This window comes from Hemitrygon akajei, chromosome 5 (genome assembly GCF_048418815.1).
Source record: "Hemitrygon akajei chromosome 5, sHemAka1.3, whole genome shotgun sequence".
NCBI classification, from domain to species: Eukaryota; Metazoa; Chordata; class Chondrichthyes; order Myliobatiformes; family Dasyatidae; genus Hemitrygon; species Hemitrygon akajei.
In genome coordinates this window covers 194,780,536-194,803,842 of record NC_133128.1, presented here as the reverse complement: position 1 = coordinate 194,803,842, position 23,307 = coordinate 194,780,536, and the positions used below count along the sequence as shown (strand labels likewise).

The 23,307-nt window shown below is 39.9% G+C and overlaps 2 protein-coding genes across 6 annotated transcripts in view; both read left to right on the top strand.

Annotated features, from left to right (window-relative positions):
- Positions 1 to 20,945, top strand: part of nckap5l (NCK-associated protein 5-like) — an 883,389-nt gene extending 862,444 nt beyond the window's left edge. For all 5 annotated transcript variants that reach the window (XM_073047595.1, XM_073047596.1, XM_073047597.1 and 2 more), the window contains one exon: positions 19,478 to 20,945. In XM_073047595.1, coding sequence (XP_072903696.1) covers positions 19,478 to 19,738 — 261 coding nt within the window. In that variant the 3' untranslated portion in view covers positions 19,739 to 20,945. The remainder of the gene's footprint in view (positions 1 to 19,477) is intronic.
- A 266-nt stretch (positions 20,946 to 21,211) lies between these two features.
- Positions 21,212 to 23,307, top strand: part of LOC140728606 (ly6/PLAUR domain-containing protein 1-like) — a 214,805-nt gene continuing 212,709 nt past the window's right edge. Inside the window, exons 1-3 of the mRNA XM_073047594.1 lie at positions 21,212 to 21,386; positions 21,824 to 22,166; positions 22,628 to 22,765. Coding sequence (XP_072903695.1) covers positions 22,118 to 22,166; positions 22,628 to 22,765 — 187 coding nt within the window. The 5' untranslated portion in view covers positions 21,212 to 21,386; positions 21,824 to 22,117. The remainder of the gene's footprint in view (positions 21,387 to 21,823; positions 22,167 to 22,627; positions 22,766 to 23,307) is intronic.

Genomic DNA, 23,307 nt, shown 5'->3' with positions numbered 1-23,307 from the left:
GAAGCCTGCCACAACAAACTCTGCTTATAATGAGGCCTGTCACACCACACTCTGCTCAGAGTGAGGCCTGTCACACCACATTCTGTTCATAGTGAGGCCTGTCACACCAAAGTCTGGTAACAGTGAGGCCTGCCACACCAAACTCTGTTCATAGTGAGGCCTGTCACACCAAAGTCTGGTAACAGTGAGGCCTGCCACACCAAACTCTGCTCAGAGTGAGGCCTGTCACACCACACTGGTAACAGTGAAGCCTGCCACACCAAACTCTGCTCATAATGAGGCCTGTCACACCGAACTCTGCTCAGAGTGAGGCCTGTCACACCACACTGGTAACAGTGAAGCCTGCCACACCAAACTCTGCTCATAATGAGGCCTGTCACACCACACTCTGCTCAGAGTGAGGCCTGTCACACCACATTCTGTTCATAGTGAGGCCTGCCACACCAAACTCTGTTCATAGTGAGGCCTGTCACACCAAAGTCTGGTAACAGTGAGGCCTGCCACACCAAACTCTGCTCAGAGTGAGGCCTGTCACACCACACTGGTAACAGTGAAGCCTGCCACACCAAACACTGCTCATAATGAGGCCTGTCACACCAAACTCTGCTCAGAGTGAGACCTGTCACACCACACTGGTAACAGTGAGGCCTGCCACACCAAACTCTGTTCATAGTGAGGCCTGTCACACCAAAGTCTGGTAACAGTGAGGCCTGCCACACCAAACTCTGCTCAGAGTGAGGCCTGTCACACCACACTGGTAACAGTGAAGCCTGCCATACCAAACTCTGCTCATAATGAGGCCTGTCACACCGAACTGTGGTGAACTAGATATACCTGTCTGACTGCTCCTGTGGCTCCTCCCACAGACCCTGCTGACTGCTCCTGTGGCTCCTCCCACAGACCCCTGTATAAAGGCGACTGTGGTCTGCTGCTCTCCCTCATTTTCCCAGGATGTAGTGTTGTTCTTCAGTCAATAAAAGCCGATATCTCACTTCCTAAGTCTCAGCGTGAGTTATTGATGGTGCATCACGAACTCTGCTCAGAGTGAGGCCTGTCACACCACACTGGTAACAGTGAAGCCTGCCACACCAAACTCTGCTCATAATGAGGCCTGTCACACCACACTCTGCTCAGAGTGAGGCCTGTCACACCACATTCTGTTCATAGTGAGGCCTGTCACACCAAAGTCTGGTAACAGTGAGGCCTGCCACACCAAACTCTGCTCAGAGTGAGGCCTGTCACACCACACTGGTAACAGTGAAGCCTGCCACACCAAACTCTGCTCAGAGTGAGGCCTGTCACACCACACTGGTAACAGTGAAGCCTGCCACACCAACCTCTGCTCATAATGAGGCCTGTCACACCACACTCTGCTCAGAGTGAGGCCTGTCACAAAACATTCTTGGAATTCTGCTCTCCCATCTTACTTTGAACTAAAGCACCAAAGACATCAAGAACAGGGATTCAAACAAAACTCATTCTGAGCATCAGTGAGCAAATTATAGATGATTTTGTGCTGCTTGTTAGGAGGGTTTCCATTGCTTTCCCACTGATCGAGAGTTAACTAACTAGGTGATAATGAATTTGATTTAATTTGTCTTGTTTTGAATTGCAGGAAATTTTGGACAGATTTTCACAATGATGCACAAGCCATCTGCAGCTCACTCTGAGTCAAGTATAATTCCGAGATTCTAACAAGTTTAGTTCAATTTCAATTGTTTGTATTGGAGTGGGATAGATTTGATAATTGTGGAACACCATTTGCAATGGGGTTGCGTAATAAAGAAGCTTTGCTTTCTCCAGAATTCATTTGGAGAAAATTTCTGTTCATTCCATGATGGATACTAAGAAATTGATATGATAATGTGGGTGTGATGAGTTATGGATGGATGTTATCAGGGATTTAACAACATGTTTTTTTATAACTTTGTTGTTAGGTGTCAGTATGCAAGTAAAAACTAAGGCAGCACTAGGCTGAGATCCTTGGGAGAAACCACTAGTGCTAATTCTCTAGCTGTGACCTTGTAAAGAATATTAGAATTGGTTAAGAATGTTTCCTCCCAACTGGACCAGGCTGGAGAGGAGGAGAATGAGGTTAACTGTGAGTGGTGGATTATTTTAGTCACAGCACACAGGTCTGTCACACTCTAGTAGATCCATTCTCAAGAGATTTGCACTGGAGTTCAGATAAGATGGGCACAAATTCAGGAGGCTTCAAAACATTTAAGAAGTTTGGAGAAGACAGGGGCATCGAAGCATTAGCTTCTGAGGAGAAAACTAGCAGACTTGAAGGAGTGGGTGTCACTGCCTTAGGGAGGAAAGCTCTTTCAGCTACCGGGAGAATCGTCAAGGCAGTCTTGTTTTCATTGTGTGTTCTGAAGTTAAGGATATTTTAATGAGAAAACCACTTCATTATTTTGTAGTTTAGAACATGATGCCTTTGCAATTTCACTTGGCTCCTTCTGTTGATGCAAATGAGCAGTAGACAATTCACCAGTGCCATCAAGATTCAGTCTAAGAACTGACCCAGTTTTAAAAAAATGAGCTCTAAACTCTGAATTATAACATCCAGTGAAAGTAGTGGAATTTCAAAACCTAATTTCCCAACTTGCTATAGTAATGCAATTCTTTAAATATAGCACCCATAGGCGAGTGAGAAAAATGACCAGCAGTTTGAGTTTAGTTTAGGGCATTCTATAATAGCATCAGGTTTTTGCAGTTTGTACTCCTGTGTTTGCTTGCGTCTCTCTAATAACCTTTCACAGAAGTCTGAGCGACTGATATCAACTCTTCTGGCACACATCACAGTCCTGGAGGCCTAAGCCGACCTCCATTTATCATTGAGACATTTTCTGACAGCACAAAGCTTAGACAGGCTTCTTCTCTGTATTTTTTCCATTCTTTAACAGATGCTTAATAGAGATTGTTTGAAACATTTGCACAGCGGCTTTGAAAGACAACCTTGGCTTTGAAGAGGCAATGGTAACCATCAAGCTGAACAAAAGATTCTCATTATTAGACACAGCAAATGAAAAGATTATGAAGCAGATTCTGAAAATAGCTATGGCTCCTGGATTTATCCCACAATGTCAATTAAAGATGACTTTTCAAAAATCATCTTTAACAATTATCTTCTGACTAAATTTTTTACAGCTGTTTGAATGGGAAGGGAAAACATTAGAAATATTAAAGATTATAATATAAATGTTTTCCAGCTTGTTAAGCATATTGCAATGTCACTTGGTATATTGTACACCCACTCTGGAAAAATAAAGAGAAGTGGCATCTTTCTGCGATCAGGAGCTATGGCAGGCACAATGCCAAACTGTTTTACTACTGAATAAGTAATAAGGCTGTCATCTGAATGGATGACCCACAAAAAGCACATTAAAATAAACGTATATTACCTCGGCATTGACTCACTGAACAGAAAGGGAGGGATGGAGCTGAGTTGTGGAGTGTGACTCCTTTTCCTTCTTTCCCTTTAACTTTGTATCAGTTGTTAATTAATGACAGATAAATGGAGAATCATGGTTCTGCTGAAAGCTGGCCATAAGTTTGAGAGGGCACCAACACAGAGGCACAATTTCTGATGTTAATATTTTGAAAATGATCCTTCAAAAGTAATAACTATATTTCATTTCAATGTTAATATCTCAAGATCATTTGAGGCCCAACACTGGTCGGGATCAACCATGGATGTTTCATCTTAACTATCTACATAATACGCAAGCCAGAGCAGTATGAACTTATCCCCACTACCTCCCCTGGCTATAACAACCACCTCAAGGTCAAGTTCAAGTTTACATGTCAATCAATTATATTTAAATATCCATGGATACAGCCAAATGGAAAGCAGAGTACCAACAGTCACACACAGCACAAAGTACATATAAGGCATCAGTCACCATAATAAGTATAATATAGTCCTCTTCCGAGTCATTTGTCAGCAAGAGCAATCCCGCAGCAGTCTGTAAATAAACACCATCCAGCTTGTCTTCCACTGAGCAAATACTGGAGGGCAGCACTGATGCCACTGTGGAAGCTGCAGCACGTTGCCTCCGGGCACCTCTCTCCAGAGCAGCTGCAAAGGGTATAAAGCCGTGTCCTTGCTGCGACCAAGGCCATGCAGCTCCTCCACGGCTGGTCCCACCAGTAAACCAGTTAACTGGACATGCAGCTTTCCATCTTACCAGCCTCCAACAGGAGCACAAGAAAAATGACCAAGACAGTCACTGACTGTCAGACTGCACACCAACTCTCATGCCTCCCTAGCAGAGAGCAACACGTTCCGTCCCAAGTCCAGCTCCTCTGGCTCCTCCACTAATGAGCGATTCACTGATATGATAGACCTGCAGTACTTAATGTCCAGCAGTGTCTTGCAATCATAAAAAAAAAGACATTTACAAAAGAGAATAATGCCTTCGGTTGGATGTGGAGAGCCCACTGCGTACAAGCATGCCACCATCTTACTGGCATCTAAAACAGTGAAGGAATGTAGTTGCTGGAGATGGTTGTTAATGCACACCCAGAATATTAATCACAAAGTATTTGCAGGGATTTGGAACAGTTATGGGGCCATTGGGCCTTGATAACAGTCTGGAGTTTGGCAGAACTCTACAGTACAAATCTACATTTTATAACAATTGTATACACAGGAACATCTGGAGAAACTGGAAATCCAGAGGAACACAGCAGGTCAGGTAGCGTCGATGGAAATGAATAAACAGTAAACCCTTCTTCAGCACTTTATAATAATGACTTGAGTAATGTGATTATTAGTAATGTGTCAGTAGCAGTTGTAATTTGGAAGCTCTCCTGGAGTCCAGGCTGTTGAGTAAATAAAATGGTCAAGGATCATCATCAATGCTTGACCCTATAGCTCTGAAAAGGTGAAAAGAAATAGAGGCTTACCATTATATAGCACTTTTCATGCCAGTTTTTAAATATCCCAAAGCATTTTACAGTTAATGTACTATTTTTGAAGTATAGTCACTGTTTGGGTGGCCGTGTGGAGATTCGTCTCCAACAAAGGAGATGTCCAAAGGTTCAAAGCTTCATTTATTATCGAAGCACACAACTCTGAAATTTTTCAGTTCTCTGGGTGGCCATGAAACCAAGCAAGAAAAGACAGACAGCACGCTCATCAACCCCCAAGTCCCACCTCCCTAAAAACTTCCGCACTTGCTTTGGTGCTTCGATCACCCTCAAGGGGTCAAACATCGGCTCAGGCACCATCCTGCAGCCTTCTCGCCATGAGGCTCAATACGCACTGCCTCAGTCTCCTGGAGTCCTCTCGGAGGGCTGATGTAAAGAGCTCTCTCTCTCTCTGCTAGCCTGTAGGTCACCTTTGTACAAGGTGTAGCACCTGTTTAGCCACACCTGCACCCGGTCAGGGTCAGGTGAAGCCATGGAAGCAGGTGGTGCATATCACAAGTCCTGGTTATGCGACCACTGACAGCAAGCAATCTCTGAAGAATATTGATAATGGCTAGAGTCACCCATCTTGGAAAGACAGTTCCCAGAAGAAGGCAAAAACAATGGAAGATCATGATCACTTCATCATATGACACGGCACATAATCACAATTATGAGTCACTTTTATAAAATAGAAAATGAGGCAGACATTTTGCACAACAAAATAAATGTATTAATGTAACCAATTGAATGAAGTCTATTAAGGAATTAATGTTTGCCCATGCACTAGGGATAACACTCTTGGTTTTCTTCAAAGTAGTGTCATCGGCTTTTTACATCCATTCATTGGAACTGTCACATCTCAAAGACATCATCTCTAAATATACAGCCCACTCTATATTTTCTGGTCAGATCTCTGAAGTGAAGCATTAATCAACATTCTTCTGACTCAAAAGGTGAAAGAGCCACTGCAGCTGAGAGCTGCCTTGACTATGAGAGCAGTCAAAGTTTATGACAAAACTTTCAGCAGACCAGCAGAGTAGGGAAATGCAACAGATTGAGGTTCAAAGCATAGGGGATAGGTATGAGTGCTTGGTAGCACTGGACTGGCTGTTATGGCAATGTATTTGGATAAAGAAATGCCAGTGTGTCAGAAGCAAGCAAGGTAGATTTTTTGGATTTGCCATTTACTGAAGTCAAATGAGCTTGGGCTCTGGGAACATGAGAAATCAAATATCCAGATCTGAAAACTATGTGTTGCTATCAAGAATCAGGGGTTTAAGAGGACTTAAGACCATGAGGAAGAGACTAGAGACCATGAGGAAGAAACTCTTGTCACAGTATTCAATGGAAATTGATAAATTGGTTTATTATTGTCACATGTATTAAAGGACAATGAAGAACTTGACTTGCAGATTAAATCATTACAATAGTAGACTGAGACAATGCAGTACCTGGTTTGGGAATGAAGTGTCACAGTCTCAGAGAGAGTGCAGTACACAATGACAATGTGGCAAGCTCCTAATGAAGTAGATTGTGAGGTCAAGAGTCCATCTTGTTGTACTAGTGGACAGTTCAATAGCATTACAACAGTGGAATGGAGGCTGGCCGTGAGCCTGGTGGGATATGCTTTCAGGCTTCTATATATTCTGCAAATAGAGGAGGATGGGGAGAAAATGTCCAGGGTGTGTGTGTTTTTGGATTATATTGGTTGCATGAAGGCAGCTTGAAGTGTAGATAGAGGCTATGGAGGGGAGGCTGGTTTCTGTGATGTGATGTGTTGAGCTGTGTTTACAACTCTGTAGTTAACTGCAGTCATGGGCAGAACAGTTGCCATACTAAACCTATGCTCATCGGGACTGGGTGCTTTCTATGGTGCGTAGATAAAAGTTGGTGAGGGTCAAGGAGGTCATGCCAAGTTTCTTTAGCCTCCTGAGGAAATAAAGGTGCTGACCAGCTTTCTTGGCTGCGATGTTTCTGTGGTTGGATCAGGACAGGCTGCTGGTGATGTTCACTCCTGGGAACCCAGAAGTTTGCAAACTCAGTACCAGTGGCATAAACTGGAGCATGTACAGCAACCCCTGTCACCCTTCCTGAAGTCAACGACCATCTCTTTTGCTTTGCTGATGTTGCATGATTATTGTGAAGAATAAGATAAAGGGTGAGGTCAGAAACATGATGGTAGCAATGAGAAAAAAGTCAGAATCTTCAGGTATTAAGACTGGAATCCAGATGATGGCAATGGAGGATGTGGACTGAAAAACTATAATTAAAGTTTATTTTCAAAAACTATGAGCTGAACTCAATATTCTGAGCTAATAGATATTTCTACCTCACCTTCTCAGAAACAGTCATCTATTTCCTCTCAAACACATAAACAGTGCATTTCATTCCGAGTACATGGCTTCCAGCTTAGATATGCTGCACTGAAGAATGAGTACATTTATTTAAAAGTAATAAAAAACACTCTCAAGTTCATCACTCAATATGGTGTGTATATTTCTTGAAGATACGAAACTGTCATTTGACTTTTCCCAGTAAAACTGAAGACAGAATTTTTTTTTTATTAATGCTCTTTGTTGCATTTGAAGCCAACCTTTGTTTTTTGCGGTCTACAGCAGTAAGCAAATCTACTTCAGAAAAGAAGCATTCAATATCTGCTTTATTTGATGAGCTTTTGAAATTTTTCTTCCAACTTTTCTTTAAATGACATTAAAAAGCTATCAAGTTGATAATGTTGGCTGAAGAGGTGCTTTGCATCATCTGAATAATCTAATTTTTGCTGTTATTTTGTGGTAAAAATGCACACAGCACATGTTTTAATTGCAGAATATACCTTTGTCTAGCAGGGTCACAGTTCCAGATAAAAATGCTAGGTTGATCCCTATGCTTTGGATAGCATGCTTCACTGGTGAGATAGTTAACTTAAAGGAAAGTACCCAAGGATACAAAAGATAACCTTATGTTAAAACTTTATAAATTAATTTATCTGTATTTTTAATTTCTTACATTGTATCATTTTTAAAACGTAAATTCATTAAGCAATTCACACAAAATGCTGATAGAACTCAGCAGGTCATGCAGCATCCAAGGAAGTCAATGTTTCGGGCTGAAGCCCTTCTTCAGGATTGGAAAAGAAGGGGAAAGAAGCCAGAATAAAAAGGTGGAGGGGAAAGGAAGAAGGATAGCCAGAAGCAGCACTCAGATGCCTGGTGTTGTGAACTTCAGTTCTGAATGCTGTATAGTGTATACATACCTTGATATTAATATGTACTTTGAACTTTGATGGGTAAAGCCAAGTGGGTGCAAAAAGTAAAGGGCTGGAGAGGAAGGAATTTGATCTGAGGATAGTGGACCATAGGAGAAAGGGAAGGATGAGGAGACCCAGGGGGAGATGATAGGCAGATGAGAAGAGGCAAGAGTCAGAGTGTGGAATAGAGAAGGAAGGGAGAAGGATTTTTTTAAACTTAAATTTATTTAAACTTAAAGCTTACATGTTATCCTTTCATTTCTGATTAGTTTCTCATGACCAATCATTACGATTACTTCTACATCTTCGCTGTTCCTTGCGGTGTTTTGATTTTTGTGTAGCTTATTTTCGCTTCTGATTTGTTAGATAAACTGACAGGTTAGTTACAGGAGCCACAGATTAATTTACATTCTTTCATTCTCTGGGATAGCACATAGCCACAGGTCAACACCTCCTGATTTTGTGGAATTATTGTGTGCAGAAAATGTGGCTATATTTCCATTATACTGTTGCTCTGTTTTTTTTCAAAGATATCATTTATATTATGGATTACTCTATTCGTGTAAACTTATATACTGTGGTAGTAATGTAATACATCATTATTTACAGTGGTAGTAATACTCTACATTATTACAGTTTTCTTGAGTCTGTATAGAATGTGGCAAAGCTGAATTTACTTTCATTACACCTTCATTACACATGGATGATTGTCGTAGTGATAGAACCGAGGGAAGTAAGTATATAAAAAAAATTGAAAAATGAGGGACAGAAATTAGCCAAGACTCTTTACACTGGATTCAGGCTGAGTGTTGTAGAGGAAATGTGTGACTGAAGTAAAAAAAGCTTTAGCATCAAGGGAAATTAACCTCTCTCTAGAATCAAATATCTAAAAGCAAACATCAGCAATCCTTGCTTTTAGATATTTGAGGTTCTAAAGGTCCCCATAAATTCAGAAATAATAATTCAATTGGTATGTGTGCAGATAGGGTGTATACTATCCCACTGCTGAAGTACACTTCATGCATTTTCACTCCTGAAATAGTAATTTCTACCACAGTTCAAATAAATGTCTATTCTAATATAAATTAATTTGAGGATGTTATTTCTTCTAGAATGTTATATAAAATTAAATATGCTGCATATTTTTGTGTGATCTGATTTCTTTTTTTTAATCTTTACTCTTTACACATTGTGGAAATGTTATTGTTGAGAAAAAAATCCTGTTTACTTTTAAGACCATAAGACCATAAATATAGGAATAAATCAGGCCATTTGGCCCATCAAGTCTGCTCTGCCATTTCATCATGACTGATCCAATTTTCCTCTCAGTCCCAATCTCCTGCCTTTTTCTTTCCTATTTGCTAGTCAGTTTGTAACCAAAGAGCAGTAAACTGTAATTAATCTTTTCTTCTCTTCTTTGTTCTATACACTTTAGCTTTAAGACATGTGAAGTATTACTGACTCCATTTATATTTTATGCACTCCTCTTTTGTCAATATGAAATTGATCAGCTTTTTCCCTCATTCCTCAACCTGCCCTACTTGTATTTCACATCATTGTATAGGTTGACAACAATATAATTTCTGTCAGTGCACTAGTATGTCTTCCAGTATTTTTATTGTCTATGTGGCAGATAAATGCAAATTTTATATATAATCAGATTAGATTCATTAGATAAATTGCATATTCACTGAAGGTAGGGAATTCACCAATTAACTGAAATCCATAAAATGTCCATTTATCTGATCAGATTATTTTTAGTAGATATTGAGATTACTTTGAAATCATACTTGAGAAAAAAGTTTTACTGTGATCCTGAGTGTAAGAACCTTGTGGAAGAACATTATAAAATTAAGATGAAATTTTGAATTAAATGTTGTTGTCAAGCTTGACCAGCTAGATATTGCTCAAGCCTTGGGTCACATGGGTGACAAGATAAGAGGCAGTCGCTGCCTTGCTTGTGTGAGCTAACAATAACTGGACATAGATCATGCCAGCAATGACGTATTGTTAACACTTTCCTGAGATTGTCTAGTAAGTAGAGGAACTAACTGTAGACATGCATTTTGAATTTTGTGTATCGCGCATGAACGTTAGCAAACTGGCTGATACCTATCGTGCTTTTTGAAATCTCTGACCAAGTATGTTTAGCTGTTGGCTGTAGCCCAAAATTTACTGTATAAAGTTAAGGTTTAATCTGACGTTGATAGAGTTGCGAGACAACGGCTCCTCGTGAATACATAATAAAAAGATTAACCTTATGCTGAGCAATGTGTCTTCATTTCTGTTCCCTAACAGAGTAAAGTCTCTCACATGAATTTGGCGACAAAATTCTTTTGCAGTAATATACGGTAAATCAGAGTAAATTCTTTGACAACCTCCAAAACAAATCAGGAATCAAAATCAATGTAGTTATGCATCATTCATTTTGCCAACTTCCTGGGTGAGCGGTTCATGGTGAAATACCATTAATTTACTGAATGTGGCTGAGTGATATTGATACATTAAAATATGAACCATTATTGACAATTTGAACACATGGGCAAAGCTGTATTAAACATATGCCATTAGTATCTACTGCAATAATAATATACTTTTGATCTATAATAGCAATTTTTAATTTTTAATCTAATTTATGCAACAGTAGTGAAGTATTAAATAAGCTTTTTATCCTTAGCTAAATTACCAATTGATGGTGATAGTTAATCACAGCTGATAAATAAAACCATTGGATCAGTGTACATCATTTCTTTCCGAAGACATCCTCCTCCATTTCCAACTATTTGGAAACCAGTTCATTCCATTAATACGTCTGCTTGACAGTTTCAGCAAGCTGAATTCAATCCTAAACTCAGAGATTATACTTGGCAACTTTATACGTTCTTGTCGGGACACATAGTTTTCCCCGGGCACCCCATTTCCTACAACCTGTCAATCATTTATGGTAGAGTAATTACTTCTCTAAATTATCCCTCGTGCGGTTGAATGGGAAAAGAATCAAAGTAAAGAAGAATAATAAGTGCACTAACTCTACTTTTCTTTCCAGTGATGCTTCCTGACCTGCTTCGTTTGCAGCATGCTTTTGTTTTTAATTCAGATTTTTTGTTTACTTTCAGTGCCAGTAACATATTTGAAGGGTTTCTGATTTCTCTCCTCCAACTGCACTCAGGTATTAAATCCAGGTTCAGTTAGATTACTACGCTTCCTTTTGTGAAAGTTTCTCTTCTTGTGCCAGACACCATGTTTTGCCTTTAGCACCCCACATTGGCTTTATTTTTGTTTAAAATGTCCATTAACCCAATTAGTGTTACTAAATGCAAATTATTGAAAGGATGTGACAATTGCCCTTTTCACTGTTCTTTTTAGTTTCTTAGTTAAGTTCTCTGTAAAAGTGTATGTAAATCTTATTTTTGTGTTGTTTTTGGCTATGCTTTTTTTACATTTTTGCTTTCAACATTTATGGTAGAGACCCTCCCTCCATTACTCACACACTCAACGCTTCAGGAACAGCTTCTTCCCCTCCAACATCAGACTTCGGAATGGAAATGAACCCATGAACACTACCTCATTATTTTTCTCTCTCTTTTTGCACTATTTATTTAATCTATTTATGCATTCTTCTTACTGTAATTTCTTATTGCAATCTACCTGCTGCCACAAAACAACAAATTTTATAATGTACGCTGGTATTATGAAAGCTGATTCTAATTCAGATTCAATTACATCCAACTATTCCAACAGAAACTGTGATAAATCCTTCAGAATTTGAACAAAAACCCTCAGTAAATTTGCCCCAATATCTATGAAAACTTTTGAAGTTCTAGAATATTGGATCTCACTGAACATCTGTTGTTTTTTGGTGAACAATCTTGGATCTGTCATAACAAACAGTACTACAACATTTCAAAAAAAAATCTAATGATGATTTAAATATAGCATTGAAATCTTTCTCCTTTGCTCAAGGATCTTGCATAGTTCTTTTCCTTGCCTCTCCCTTTGATGGAATGTATTTTTGTCTTTCTGCTTAGCTAGTTTAATATGGCAATGGCCTTATGAAGTATTCCATTGCTTCCGATCTACTACATACCTAGATTTCTCTCTCTGTTTTATTGTGCACTCATTTATGTTGAAACTTAGACTCATTAGATGGTATCCTACTCCATTGTCTTCTTCCAGGATCTTCAATCTATGGATACAATATTATTTTTAATTTTGCTTCCTGCAATCTTCAAGGTTATAAAATGTGTATTTTTATCACCAATTCATTGCTCTTTCATTAATCTTATATAGTTTGACCTTGAAGGTAAGCTGTAGCACAGACTTTCCCTTTATTAGTTTCTCAATGAAGGGATGATTATGCCTCCAGAGAAGCATGATATCATTTCTGTGAGATTACTTTTACTTTCTACAGTATTACCAATCTGTTAACCAAGCATCGTTTCTTTAGTAATGACTGTAAAAAGGTAGGAATCTAACTAAAATTAAATGCATGATGGAAATCAAATGATAACGGCTTTTAACTTTCTATGTATCCTTGTTTTCATTTCCTATCAATCAATCATCTAGTAGTTGTTTACCTCTCTCATATATACATCCATTAATTGTAAATCCTGCTTGTCATGTCCTGTCATCAGTAATATAAAAATAATACAGGATGAAACATTTTATTTTATTGGTGTTTAATATCAAAAATTCTGATCTTTACCCCATATCCAAACATGAACCTCTGTTATATCTCACTTGGTGTGAAGTATTAGTTATTTTCATGTGTTCTTTTAACTCTACGAAGGTGCCAATGTAGTGTGGCGGTTAGCATGATCTATTACAGCTCGGGGCATCGGAGTTCAGAGTTCAGTTCTGGCATTCTCCGTAAAAAGGTTTGTACATTCCTCCCGGGAGAGTGTGGGTTTCCTCCCACAGTCCAAAGATGTACCGGTTAGTAGGTTAATTGTTCATTTTAAATTATCCTGTGATTTTCCTAGGGTTAAGGAAGGGGGTTTCTGGGCCTTGCAGCTCGTTGGGCTGGGTGGGCCTGGTCTGCACTGTATTTCTAAATAAACGTAAAATAAAATATAAATTATTTTAAGATTGTTTTGTTATGGCTCTGCCCAATATCTTTGACCTAAGCTGCCTTCCTTGTTTGGTTTATATAGTTATTGCTCTGCTGACCCATATGCACAGCAACCATCCATTCTTCTGTTGCTCTTTGTAGAGCACAATGCCTGTAGGAGAAAAATAGTTGATACAAAAAAGATTGTGGTCCTGAAATTGCGTGCCAGAACTGGTTTAGTTCACAAATTATATCGATCAAAATGCACACTTCTGGTTTTGTTCATTGTCTTGTGACTTTTTAAAAATATCACATCACTGCAATTTATTAAGGTTATTTTTAATAATTGGAGCTCCCTTTGTCTCTTTATATGGTTCTGTGAATGCACAGAATCTTGAAAAATAGGATTCTAGTTTCATAAAGACATCTAGTTCTTCTATATTCACTGAGCTCTCTAGAGTTCATGAAGCAAATGCCACCTAATACTTAAAGGAAAATGGTCTTATTGCTCTCCATGGCCCCACCAATAATATCCAAAGTGGCCATTAGAAACTTCAAAACCATTAGACTGCGTACCCTACAAAAGGGCTCCCCCACACAGGGACACTTTTCATTAGGAACCTGCAAAATCAGACCGAAACAATGAAACAACACAGGAAAGGACTTGTTGACCCATCAAGTTCACACCAACCTATTACAGTAATACCACTTCCGTCCACTTTGCACTTAACTTCTCCCATATTCTGTGTCTCACCAACACACTACAGTGGCAAATATTCATTTCAACCTGAGATGCTGGAAATCCAGAGCAACACACACAAAATGCTGGAGGAGCTCAGCAGGTCAGGCTGCAACTATGGAAGGAAATAAACAGTCGATGTTTTGGGCTGAGTAGTGATGAAGTATCCTGACCTGAAACATTGACGGTTTATTTCCCTCCATAGATGCTGCCTGACTTGCTGAGTTCCTCCTCCATTTAATGTGTATTACTCATCATAACAAGCTGCATGTCTTTGATATGTGAAAGGGAACAACATTACTCAGAGGAAACCTCTCCAGTTACAGGGACAATGTGCAAAGTGCACACAAACGGTACAGGAAGTTGGCTTTAAACTCAGGTCACGGTGGCTATGAGGCCGTAATTCTTCTCATCATACTACTCTGCTGCCCAATTCATCTTCAACTAATTAGCTGTGGCAATGGAATATTTACAGTACTGCTGGTGATATTAAACCTGATTCTGATTCTCTGTGCAAAAGTTTATTTATATATAGCGAGGATGGAGTGTCATGGGAGGAGTGTGGTGGTGGGCAGGTGGCAGAGAAGAAATGCCAAGGGTAGAGAGTGGTGAGTGTGCAGACACACCCAGCCTTGAGACACCAGACAAGGTCAGTTGATTCCAAACAATTCATTTATTGATCGTTATAGAATGTCCCTCTGGTGCTTACTGCTCCCTCCCCTCTCCCTCTCCCTACCCCTTTCCCAACCATGATGCTCTTCTCTGTGCCCCTCCCACTCTCAGCCCACAATAAAGACCCATATTGGAATCAGCTTTATCATCACTCACATGACATGAATCATTTTATTTTCTAGCAGCAGTACAGTGTAATACATAAAATTACTACAACATTGTGCAAAAACCTTAGGCACCCTGCGGGGGGGGGGGGGGGGGGTGTTTTCTACACAATATTGTATCGCTCAACACTGCTATCATGTTTGAATACTTGAAGACATCTTGTCAGTTTTGAACATAAATGTTTTTGTAACACAAAATCAATAAGCAGTAAACTGAACAATATCTTTCTTACACAGTCCTTTACAATTTTTTTGTTAAATTTACGAATTTTCATGGAATTGTAGAGTATGGAACCACAAAATGCCAGCTTGCATTTAGCTCCTTCATCCTGTGAATCAGGTGACCAGCTCAAGTGATTCAGAAAAAAAGTTAAAATGCAACCTGTCGCTGCTGAAATGTCTAATAATGAACCTGTGAGTTGGTCAAATATATACAGCTTTCAGTTGGAATAAGTTATTCTCCTGACAGAAGCATTCACAATTGGAGAGCACAGGTTAAGGTAAGGGTAATAAGTTTGGTTGAATTCTGATGAGGTATTTTTCCCCCTCTGGAATGTACTGTCCAAGAAGGTGGTGAAGACAGGTAAACCCACATCATTTAAGAAACTTGTAGTTGAACATCTGAATTGTTTCAGCATAATAGGTTCTTGACCACATATTGCTAAATTGACTATCAACTGGTACTTGCTCATGGTAGGCTGAAGGACTTATTTCTGTTTTGTATGATACCACCATAATCAGGTAGAATTGAAGAGTAAATCTGAGAATACACTCAAAAATGTGAGGTTCCAACATTTGTTTCAGGGAATAATTATGGAATTTAACATTGATTTTGTAGTTTTTTCACCTATCGTCTTAACCTTTAAAATATTTTTAATTGATTGTTTGGGGCTACAAATTTTTATCTTGCACTAAGACTGCCTATTTATATATATTTCATTGTGATTTAATAGATTGAATCTGATGACTGCAACATGGGTCTCTGTCAGATCATGCCTGACCCAAAAGCAGTTATAAGAGCACTTTGACTGCCAAAGTCCAAGTACTGTATCATCTTTGCCTCAATCAATAAATTAATTAAAATAAAGAAAGTTGTTGGCCGGAATTTTTGGGAGAGGCATGATGCCTGCACTTGCCACTTAACCACACACAAAACCTCAATTACTTTCAATGGCTTGTCTGTTAAGAACTTCCTGAATCAAACTTAATCAACAAGGCCTTACAGAGCAGTTCAGGTAGCATCTATAGGTCTGTGGACCCCACCCCCAGTTAATAGTAGGGGTCCATGGCATAAAATGATTGGGAACCCCTGGTCTATATGAAGAGTTGATGCTGAAATAAAAGAGATAATGTAAACACTGAGCAGTTCAGAGAGTGTCTAGAGCAGGGGGTCCCAAACTTTTTTATCCCATGGACCAATACCATTAAGCAAGGGCACTGTGGACCCCAGGCTGAGAACCCTGCCTAGAGGAAAAGTTGGTGTTTCAGGTTGGAAACTGGTCAACTGAAACATTGACTTTCTCTTTCCACAGATGACCTGTGACTTGTTGAATACTCATTTCCTGTATTTTGTTTTCATTTGAAGTTGATAGATATCTTGCACTGAAATGTTCAAAAACTGATAAAAAAAATTACTTGGTATTAACATTTTAAAATGTAAAAAGAGGAAAACACCAGAAACAAATAAAATCATATAATTAAATTCCATTAAATCATAATATACTTGAAACTAATCCCTTGGCTTTACAACAGTTAGCTCTCCATTGAAAGGAACTAAGATTAGAATCAGAATCAGATTTAATATCACTGGCATATGTTGTGTTGTTATGCAGCAGCAGTGCATTGCAATACATAATAAAAACTGTGAATTACAGTTATACACATACATTTTAAACATTGAATTAAATAAGTAGTGCAAAAAGAGAAAGAAGTATTGAGGTAGCATTGAAGTGTCCTGCTGAAGGGTTTCAGCCCAAAATGTCGACTCTACTCTTTTCTACAGATGCTTCCTGAGCTGCTGAGTTCCTGCAGCATTTTGTGTGTCTTCCTTGGATTTCCAGCATCTGCAGGTTTTCTTTAGCTCGTGATTGAGTTACTGTTCATAGGTTGCTGAACCTGAACATTTCTAACTTGGTCGAGGTCCAGTGGGCAGGTTTTCTAGTTCAGAAACTGTGGGAAGTTGGCTGTCCACTGCTGGATTTCATGGGGAAACCAGAGAAGAAATGCTTTTGAAAAAAACCTGCTAGGGTGATCAGGAGTAAGCAGCTCAGCAAGAGCCCCGAATGATTGACTGTTTACATCGGTAGAAACCACAGGTATTTCTCTGCAAAGTCTAGGGCAGGGGTTCCAAACCCGAGGTCTTCAGACTCCTTGGTTAATGGTAGGGGTCTATGGCATAAAAACGGTTGGGAACACCTGCTGTAGGGCATTATTCCTGATCAGCAGATCAGACAGCATCTAATGCATCTACAGGGCATTAAATGGTACCCACCCTGCTGAGTTCCTCCAATACTTTGTGAGTGTTGCTCATTATTTCTTCCTTTTACTTTAAATCAGGGCTTCCCAGTCTAGGGTCCATGGACCCCTCACTTAATGGTAGGAGTCCATGGCATAAAAAAGGTTTTGAATCCCTGCTTTAAATGATAAAATAAAAGAGTTATTTAAATTTATGTGATGGAGTTTTGAAGAATGAGATGACACTCTTAAGAAGCAGGTTAGAGGTTGGGTTGGTTTGACTAATGGAGGAGTCTGAAACAAGGGGAAAACTGTAAAGCGAAGGGTCAGGATTTAAAACTGATGGACCGAGAAATTTCTCTCGTGGATCTTTAGATCTTTCTGCCCTGAGGCCAGGATATTACAAGTGTATAAAATAAAGGTGGATGAATATCTGATAAATCAAGGAACAGAAAATGACATGGAATTAAATGGGTAAATTTATTAGTAAATTGGTTTATTATCATCATGCACACAGTGTCTTCCACACAGATCATTTCATCAGCTCAGTCCTTTGAGGTAGTACAAGGGAAAGCAATGACAGAACGTGAAATAAAGTGTCAGCTTTACGCAGCAAATGCAGTGCAGGTGGACAACGGGGGTGGGGGGGGTCAAAGCCATGGTGAGGTTGATTGTGATGTCAAGAGTGTATCGTATCATACAAAAAGTCCATTTAATAGTGTCAAGGCAGTGGGATAGAAGCTGTCCTTGGACTGAATGGCATGTGCTTTCAAGCTTCCGTATCTTCTGCCTGAAGGGAGTGGGGAGGACACAGGTTGGCCGAGGTGGGTGGATTCTTTGACATCTTTCCCGAGTCACCAAGAAGTGAAAGGAGAGCTCGTGGAGGGGAGGCTGGGTTCTGTAGTGTGCTGAGCTATGACCACAACTCTCTACAGCTTCTTGCAGAGGAGCTGAGCCCAGTGCAGATTAGCTATGATCACATTAAAAGATGAAGCAGATTTGAAGGCCCCATGTTTTTGATAGATATTTAAAGATGGTTTGGGGGTGGCTACTGAACAGGACTGAAAGAAGCTGCTTAAGGTTGTAAAATTAGTCAGCTCTTTCTTGGGTACTAGCCTCGGAAGTATGCAAGACATCTTCAAGGGGTGGTGTCTGAGAAAAATGGTGTACATTATTAAAGACCATTCTCACCCAGGACATACCCTCTTCTCCTTGTTGCCATCAGGAAGAAGACACAGAAGGCTAAAAGCACACACTCAGTGATTCAGGAACAGTTTCTTCCCCTCTGCCACCCAATTCCTAAATGAACATCGGATCCATGAACCCTACCTCATTTTTTAATTGTTTGTTTTGCACCATTTTAATGTAACTATTATATATATAACCTTACTGCAAATGATTTATTATTTTTATTATTTTTCTTTCTATGTTATACATTGCATTGTACTGCTGCCACAAAGTTAACTAATATCACTGCACATGTTGGTGATAATTAACCTGATTCTTCTGATGGTTGTGACAGGACAAAATCAGGGCAATAAACACAATTGGATTATTTAACCAGGGTGGCTAAAATGGTTGAAGTAATCCAGCCTTATTTTGGACTAGACATGCAATTTGAACCATGGGTGTTGAAGAAGGGTCTAGGCTTGAAACGGCGACTGTTTTATTCATTTCCATGGATGCTGCCTGACCGGCTGAGTTCCTGCAGCATTTGGTATGCGTTACTCTGAAGCGTTGTGTGTTTGACAGAGGAGTAAATCTGTTTTTATAAGTCGGTGAGATGATTATTCTCCAGTAAAATTAAATGAAGAGCCCCTCATAATAGAAGTGAACAGGTGTGTAAGTTCTATCCTAAAACTTGCTGGGTTTTATTGAAAATTGATTAGGAATTCTTATTGAAATGGTGTCTGTTCCCATCATGATGGTCGGACTCTGACTGACTGCCAGGGAAAAAGAGGAAAGCAAATTTATTGTTGATGCAACTGAGAACGAAATGAGTATTCAGAAAACTAGCGCAGAATGTGGCTTCCTCCAGGCGATGGCCTATTCCCAGAACTGGGAGAATTGAAAGCAGGCATCCTCTGTGCCTGCATTATGATAAATTAAGGCCACTAGAAGGACAACACGATGCTACCGGAAACCATCGGTCCCCTCTCCCCACTCCTCGATCCATTTCTGACCAAATATTCTCTCAGACCGTAATCTAATCCATTTCGATTTATTTGCAGAAAATCAAACAAGTGAGAAGCGAAGGGTCAAACGCCAAGTTGCCCGTTCCGCCGGACAAACTCAACAGGATCAATTTGCGCATGGTAGAGGAGAAGAAATATTTATCCAAGCCCGAGACTGACAAAGAAAGCGCAGGGAAACCCGAGCAAGTCTCGCCGAATTCCTCCGAAAAGACGGGTGTGGACAACTCGCAATCGCTGAGCGATTCTTTGTATGACAGCTCCTCATCTTGTGCGAGTCAAGCTTCTAACGGCGTGTAGAGCGACAAAGAACCAAAAAGAATAATAATGCAAATTAAAGACAGTTGGGACAATTTTGAAACTCTGTCTGAGTAAAATTAAGACGGAGTAACGAATTCTGCTCTGCTCTTCCCACAGCAGATTGCACTTCTTGTCAGAGAACACTGTATTAAAACTGGTAATTGCTGCAATTCCTATGACGTGAATTAAATTTAAAGGAAACCTATTTTGCACTGTATAAATACTGAATTTCTTTTCTTGTAAATTGAGAAATATATTTGTACACAATAAAGCAATACATACTAAAACATGGTGCAATCCTGCCTGGACTAACACCCTTTAGCTGGGAAGTTGGAGATCACAGGTTAAAATATCATTTTTGTCTGCATTTGTTTTTTTTTGTTCGCTTTTTGCTTGGGTCAGATCCTGTGCTGGAGAGCAGTTCCACGAATGGGCACGCATTCAAGGAAATTGGATTTTTAAAACGCACTCCCACTCGTAGGAGGGAAGCAAAAACTATCTACAACTCAAATTTTTGTGCCTAGGAAATTGACGGCCCCAGTTCAGATGATGTATATTTTAACTCAGGTGACTTGTAACATTTATAAGAAAATGGATGGCCGCGTATTCCAAGCTTAGCGGGGTTTTGTCCGGTAAAACAAATGTCAGGGATATCTGTAAAATACTGTAGTTGTTCTTTGAAATCTCCTGTAATGTAATGAACGCATCTTCAGCTACGAGCCAGACTGTTAGTAATAATCAGTTTTCACTTTCCCTTTACTTATTTTAAACAACTTCGTCGTACATCCCTACTGGAGTTGATAAAGTTTTTTTTTAATGGAAACCCCTTTTCCAGCAGAGACCTGACCTGGCGGGGCTGACTCAATCTCATCAATCCCCCCTGATTTCCACCAGAGCTCTCCTCATGTATTTGGAGAACATGCGAAATTTCAAATGGCGCGTATTTTTTTCTAGATGTGAGATATTTATACCTACTTTTGTACATCGAATTGTAAAGTAGTATATTTGATATGTTCTGACTCTACACTCAATCAAAACGGCTGATTCAAAAATGTTCCAAGTGCAAACATCCGCAACGCTCGCAACAGTGTTACTTCAACTCCCGGTGCAATCTAGATGTTCATTCTTAGAAATTAATGTCATATTTTCCATGTACGAACTTTGTTAAAACAAAATAAACTCGATGCGTTTGTTTTCAGATTTTAAATAGGAGAGTCTGTCGTGTGTTGCAAACGTCGCCTTGTTATCTTTTAATTCTAGGCGTGCCGACAGAAAACTTTCAGAACCATTTCCCGATACTTGATCACTTTTGTTGTTTTGCGATGGCCGGGCATCCAGTTAACACACATAAAAACTCAAAGGCGTTCTCCTTTGGCGCTTGAGATGGTTACGCGAACTGCAGACTTCCCCCCACTCTGTGTGCGCGCACTCGCCTCTCAGTGACTGGCGGACTCACCTAACCTCGCAAGGAATCGATGCGCCCCTTTTGCAGGGTAATGCATGCACTGTACCTGCAGTTAGTTAATAATGAGACTAGCTGCGCGCTGCCCACAAAATTGTAAATGCACTTTTATTCAGAGCAGGGATATGACCAGTGAGCCGTGATCGCAATAGAAAGGGACAAATGGAAAAGCTTTCAAGCATACAGGTGATCACCTAGCATTCTGATAAGCAGCGCTTTTGAGGCTTATTAGGATTAACTGTTTGAAGACCGTAATTGCAGCTTTGTCAATTGACTTCCGCGTTAGAATGAACCGAACTCGTAGAGCCGGTTCATGTAACTGCGGAATTCCGCAGTACTGTGTTGGTTTTACAACTGGGTTTAGAAGCTCCAAGCCTCGCGAACACGTACTGCCGATAGATGTAACATTCGGCGCAGTTACTTCCAGAAAACTCGGGAATTCATTGGGGAGGAGGAAATGCAGATTTACGCACATAAACTCGTCAGATTACTTGTACATCTAATATCACTGAGCTTCCGATCATATTTATAGACTACTGCAGTTTGTATTTTACATAAGCCGTTCTGCCTGACTCAGTTACTTTAATCTTCACCCTCTTCCCTTTTCTCTTCTCTTCCTACAGTTAATGCGCTTGCTTTCCCGCATCTGTTAGTTATATATTACTTTCTTTCTGTCTCTCGCTCCCTCTTCCCCTGGAATACGTACCACGAATCTCTCCCGAGTCCCAAGTGACAGATGACTGTTGTCACGTGGTGCCAATGTTTGCCTCCTCTGCCCATTTCCCTGTCTCTCCACCAAACTCTCAGTTTCCTCGGGCTCTCAGTCGAGGGACCAGTCCGCAGACATGGCTGGATCGTGCGAGCTCGCCTGAGACCCGAAGCTGACGGTGCGCTGTACAACGACACCGTGCAACAGAATGGAGCTGTTCATATACACAACTTTCTGCGGCATGTTAGCGACCACAGGTAAGCTTGGGGTTCGTTCTCGGTCCCCTGATGGGAAAACCAGTTTCCCAGGAGCTGAAGTAATTTAATCTGAAATAGCTGTAACCAAAAATTGTCTTGCGTTTTCTCTGCTCTGTGTTCCCGTGTGTTTGAATCAATTTCTAACAACGATTTTTCCTATAGTCGAAACCCTTAAAAGATTTTTTTTGCAATTTACCACAGTGAACCAGTGTGTGTGAGCTGTCGGAGCGCATACTGGTTAATTAATGGCAATAAAAGTTAATAAGGGCCATAAGTGGATCAGAAACCAACGAGCAAAGCCTTTCAGTCTTAGACATGAAATTATTTCAGGTGACTGAACTTGCAATTTATTGGGTTCACTTCAGTCTCTACATCTTCATTGTCATTTCAGCGGGTAAGTGCGGAGAGGCCGATTTGACAGTCCATCAATCCACCATGTATCCATCTTAACTTTTTTTCAGGGTATGGCTTTCAGATCCAATGTTATCAATGTGAAGAATTCCGATTGAACGACGATTGCTCATCTCCGGAGTTCATCGCAAACTGTACTGTCAACGTCCAAGACATGTGTTTAAAAGAAGTGATTGTCAAAAGTGACGGTAGGACCACTCAGGGGAAGATCGCACGGGGAAAATATTCATGTAGTTCGGCTTGTAATAATTTAGTTCCATGAGCAATAACTTTTGGTCAGTGGATGTCAAAGAAAATATATTATTTTGACACTGCAACCTTGTAATTAGAATTTCATCCTCTCGACTAGATACAATAAACATCCTTAATTTATTTTTTATAGATTAACCAATTTCTGTCTGAAGTGAAATATGGTCCCATCAGGTAGTGAAGTGTTTCGGGGTTCTTGCTAGGTTGCAATTGACTGCAAGATACGGAAATAAATTTAAAACACATAAAAACGCAGCTGATCGATCTGCTCGTCCATTCAATGTTTCTGTTTCTGTCTAGCAGTCCAATTTTCGACTATATGGGCAAAGAAATTAAATCCGACATTTTGACGTGATTAGGGACAAGGAGATCACAAACTGAATTATAAGGTCTGAACTGTGCTGGGGTGTTAGTAATATACTCTTTGAATTTAAATAGAATATTTTTTCTCTTCCACGACATTCTAGATAAAGACCTCTCA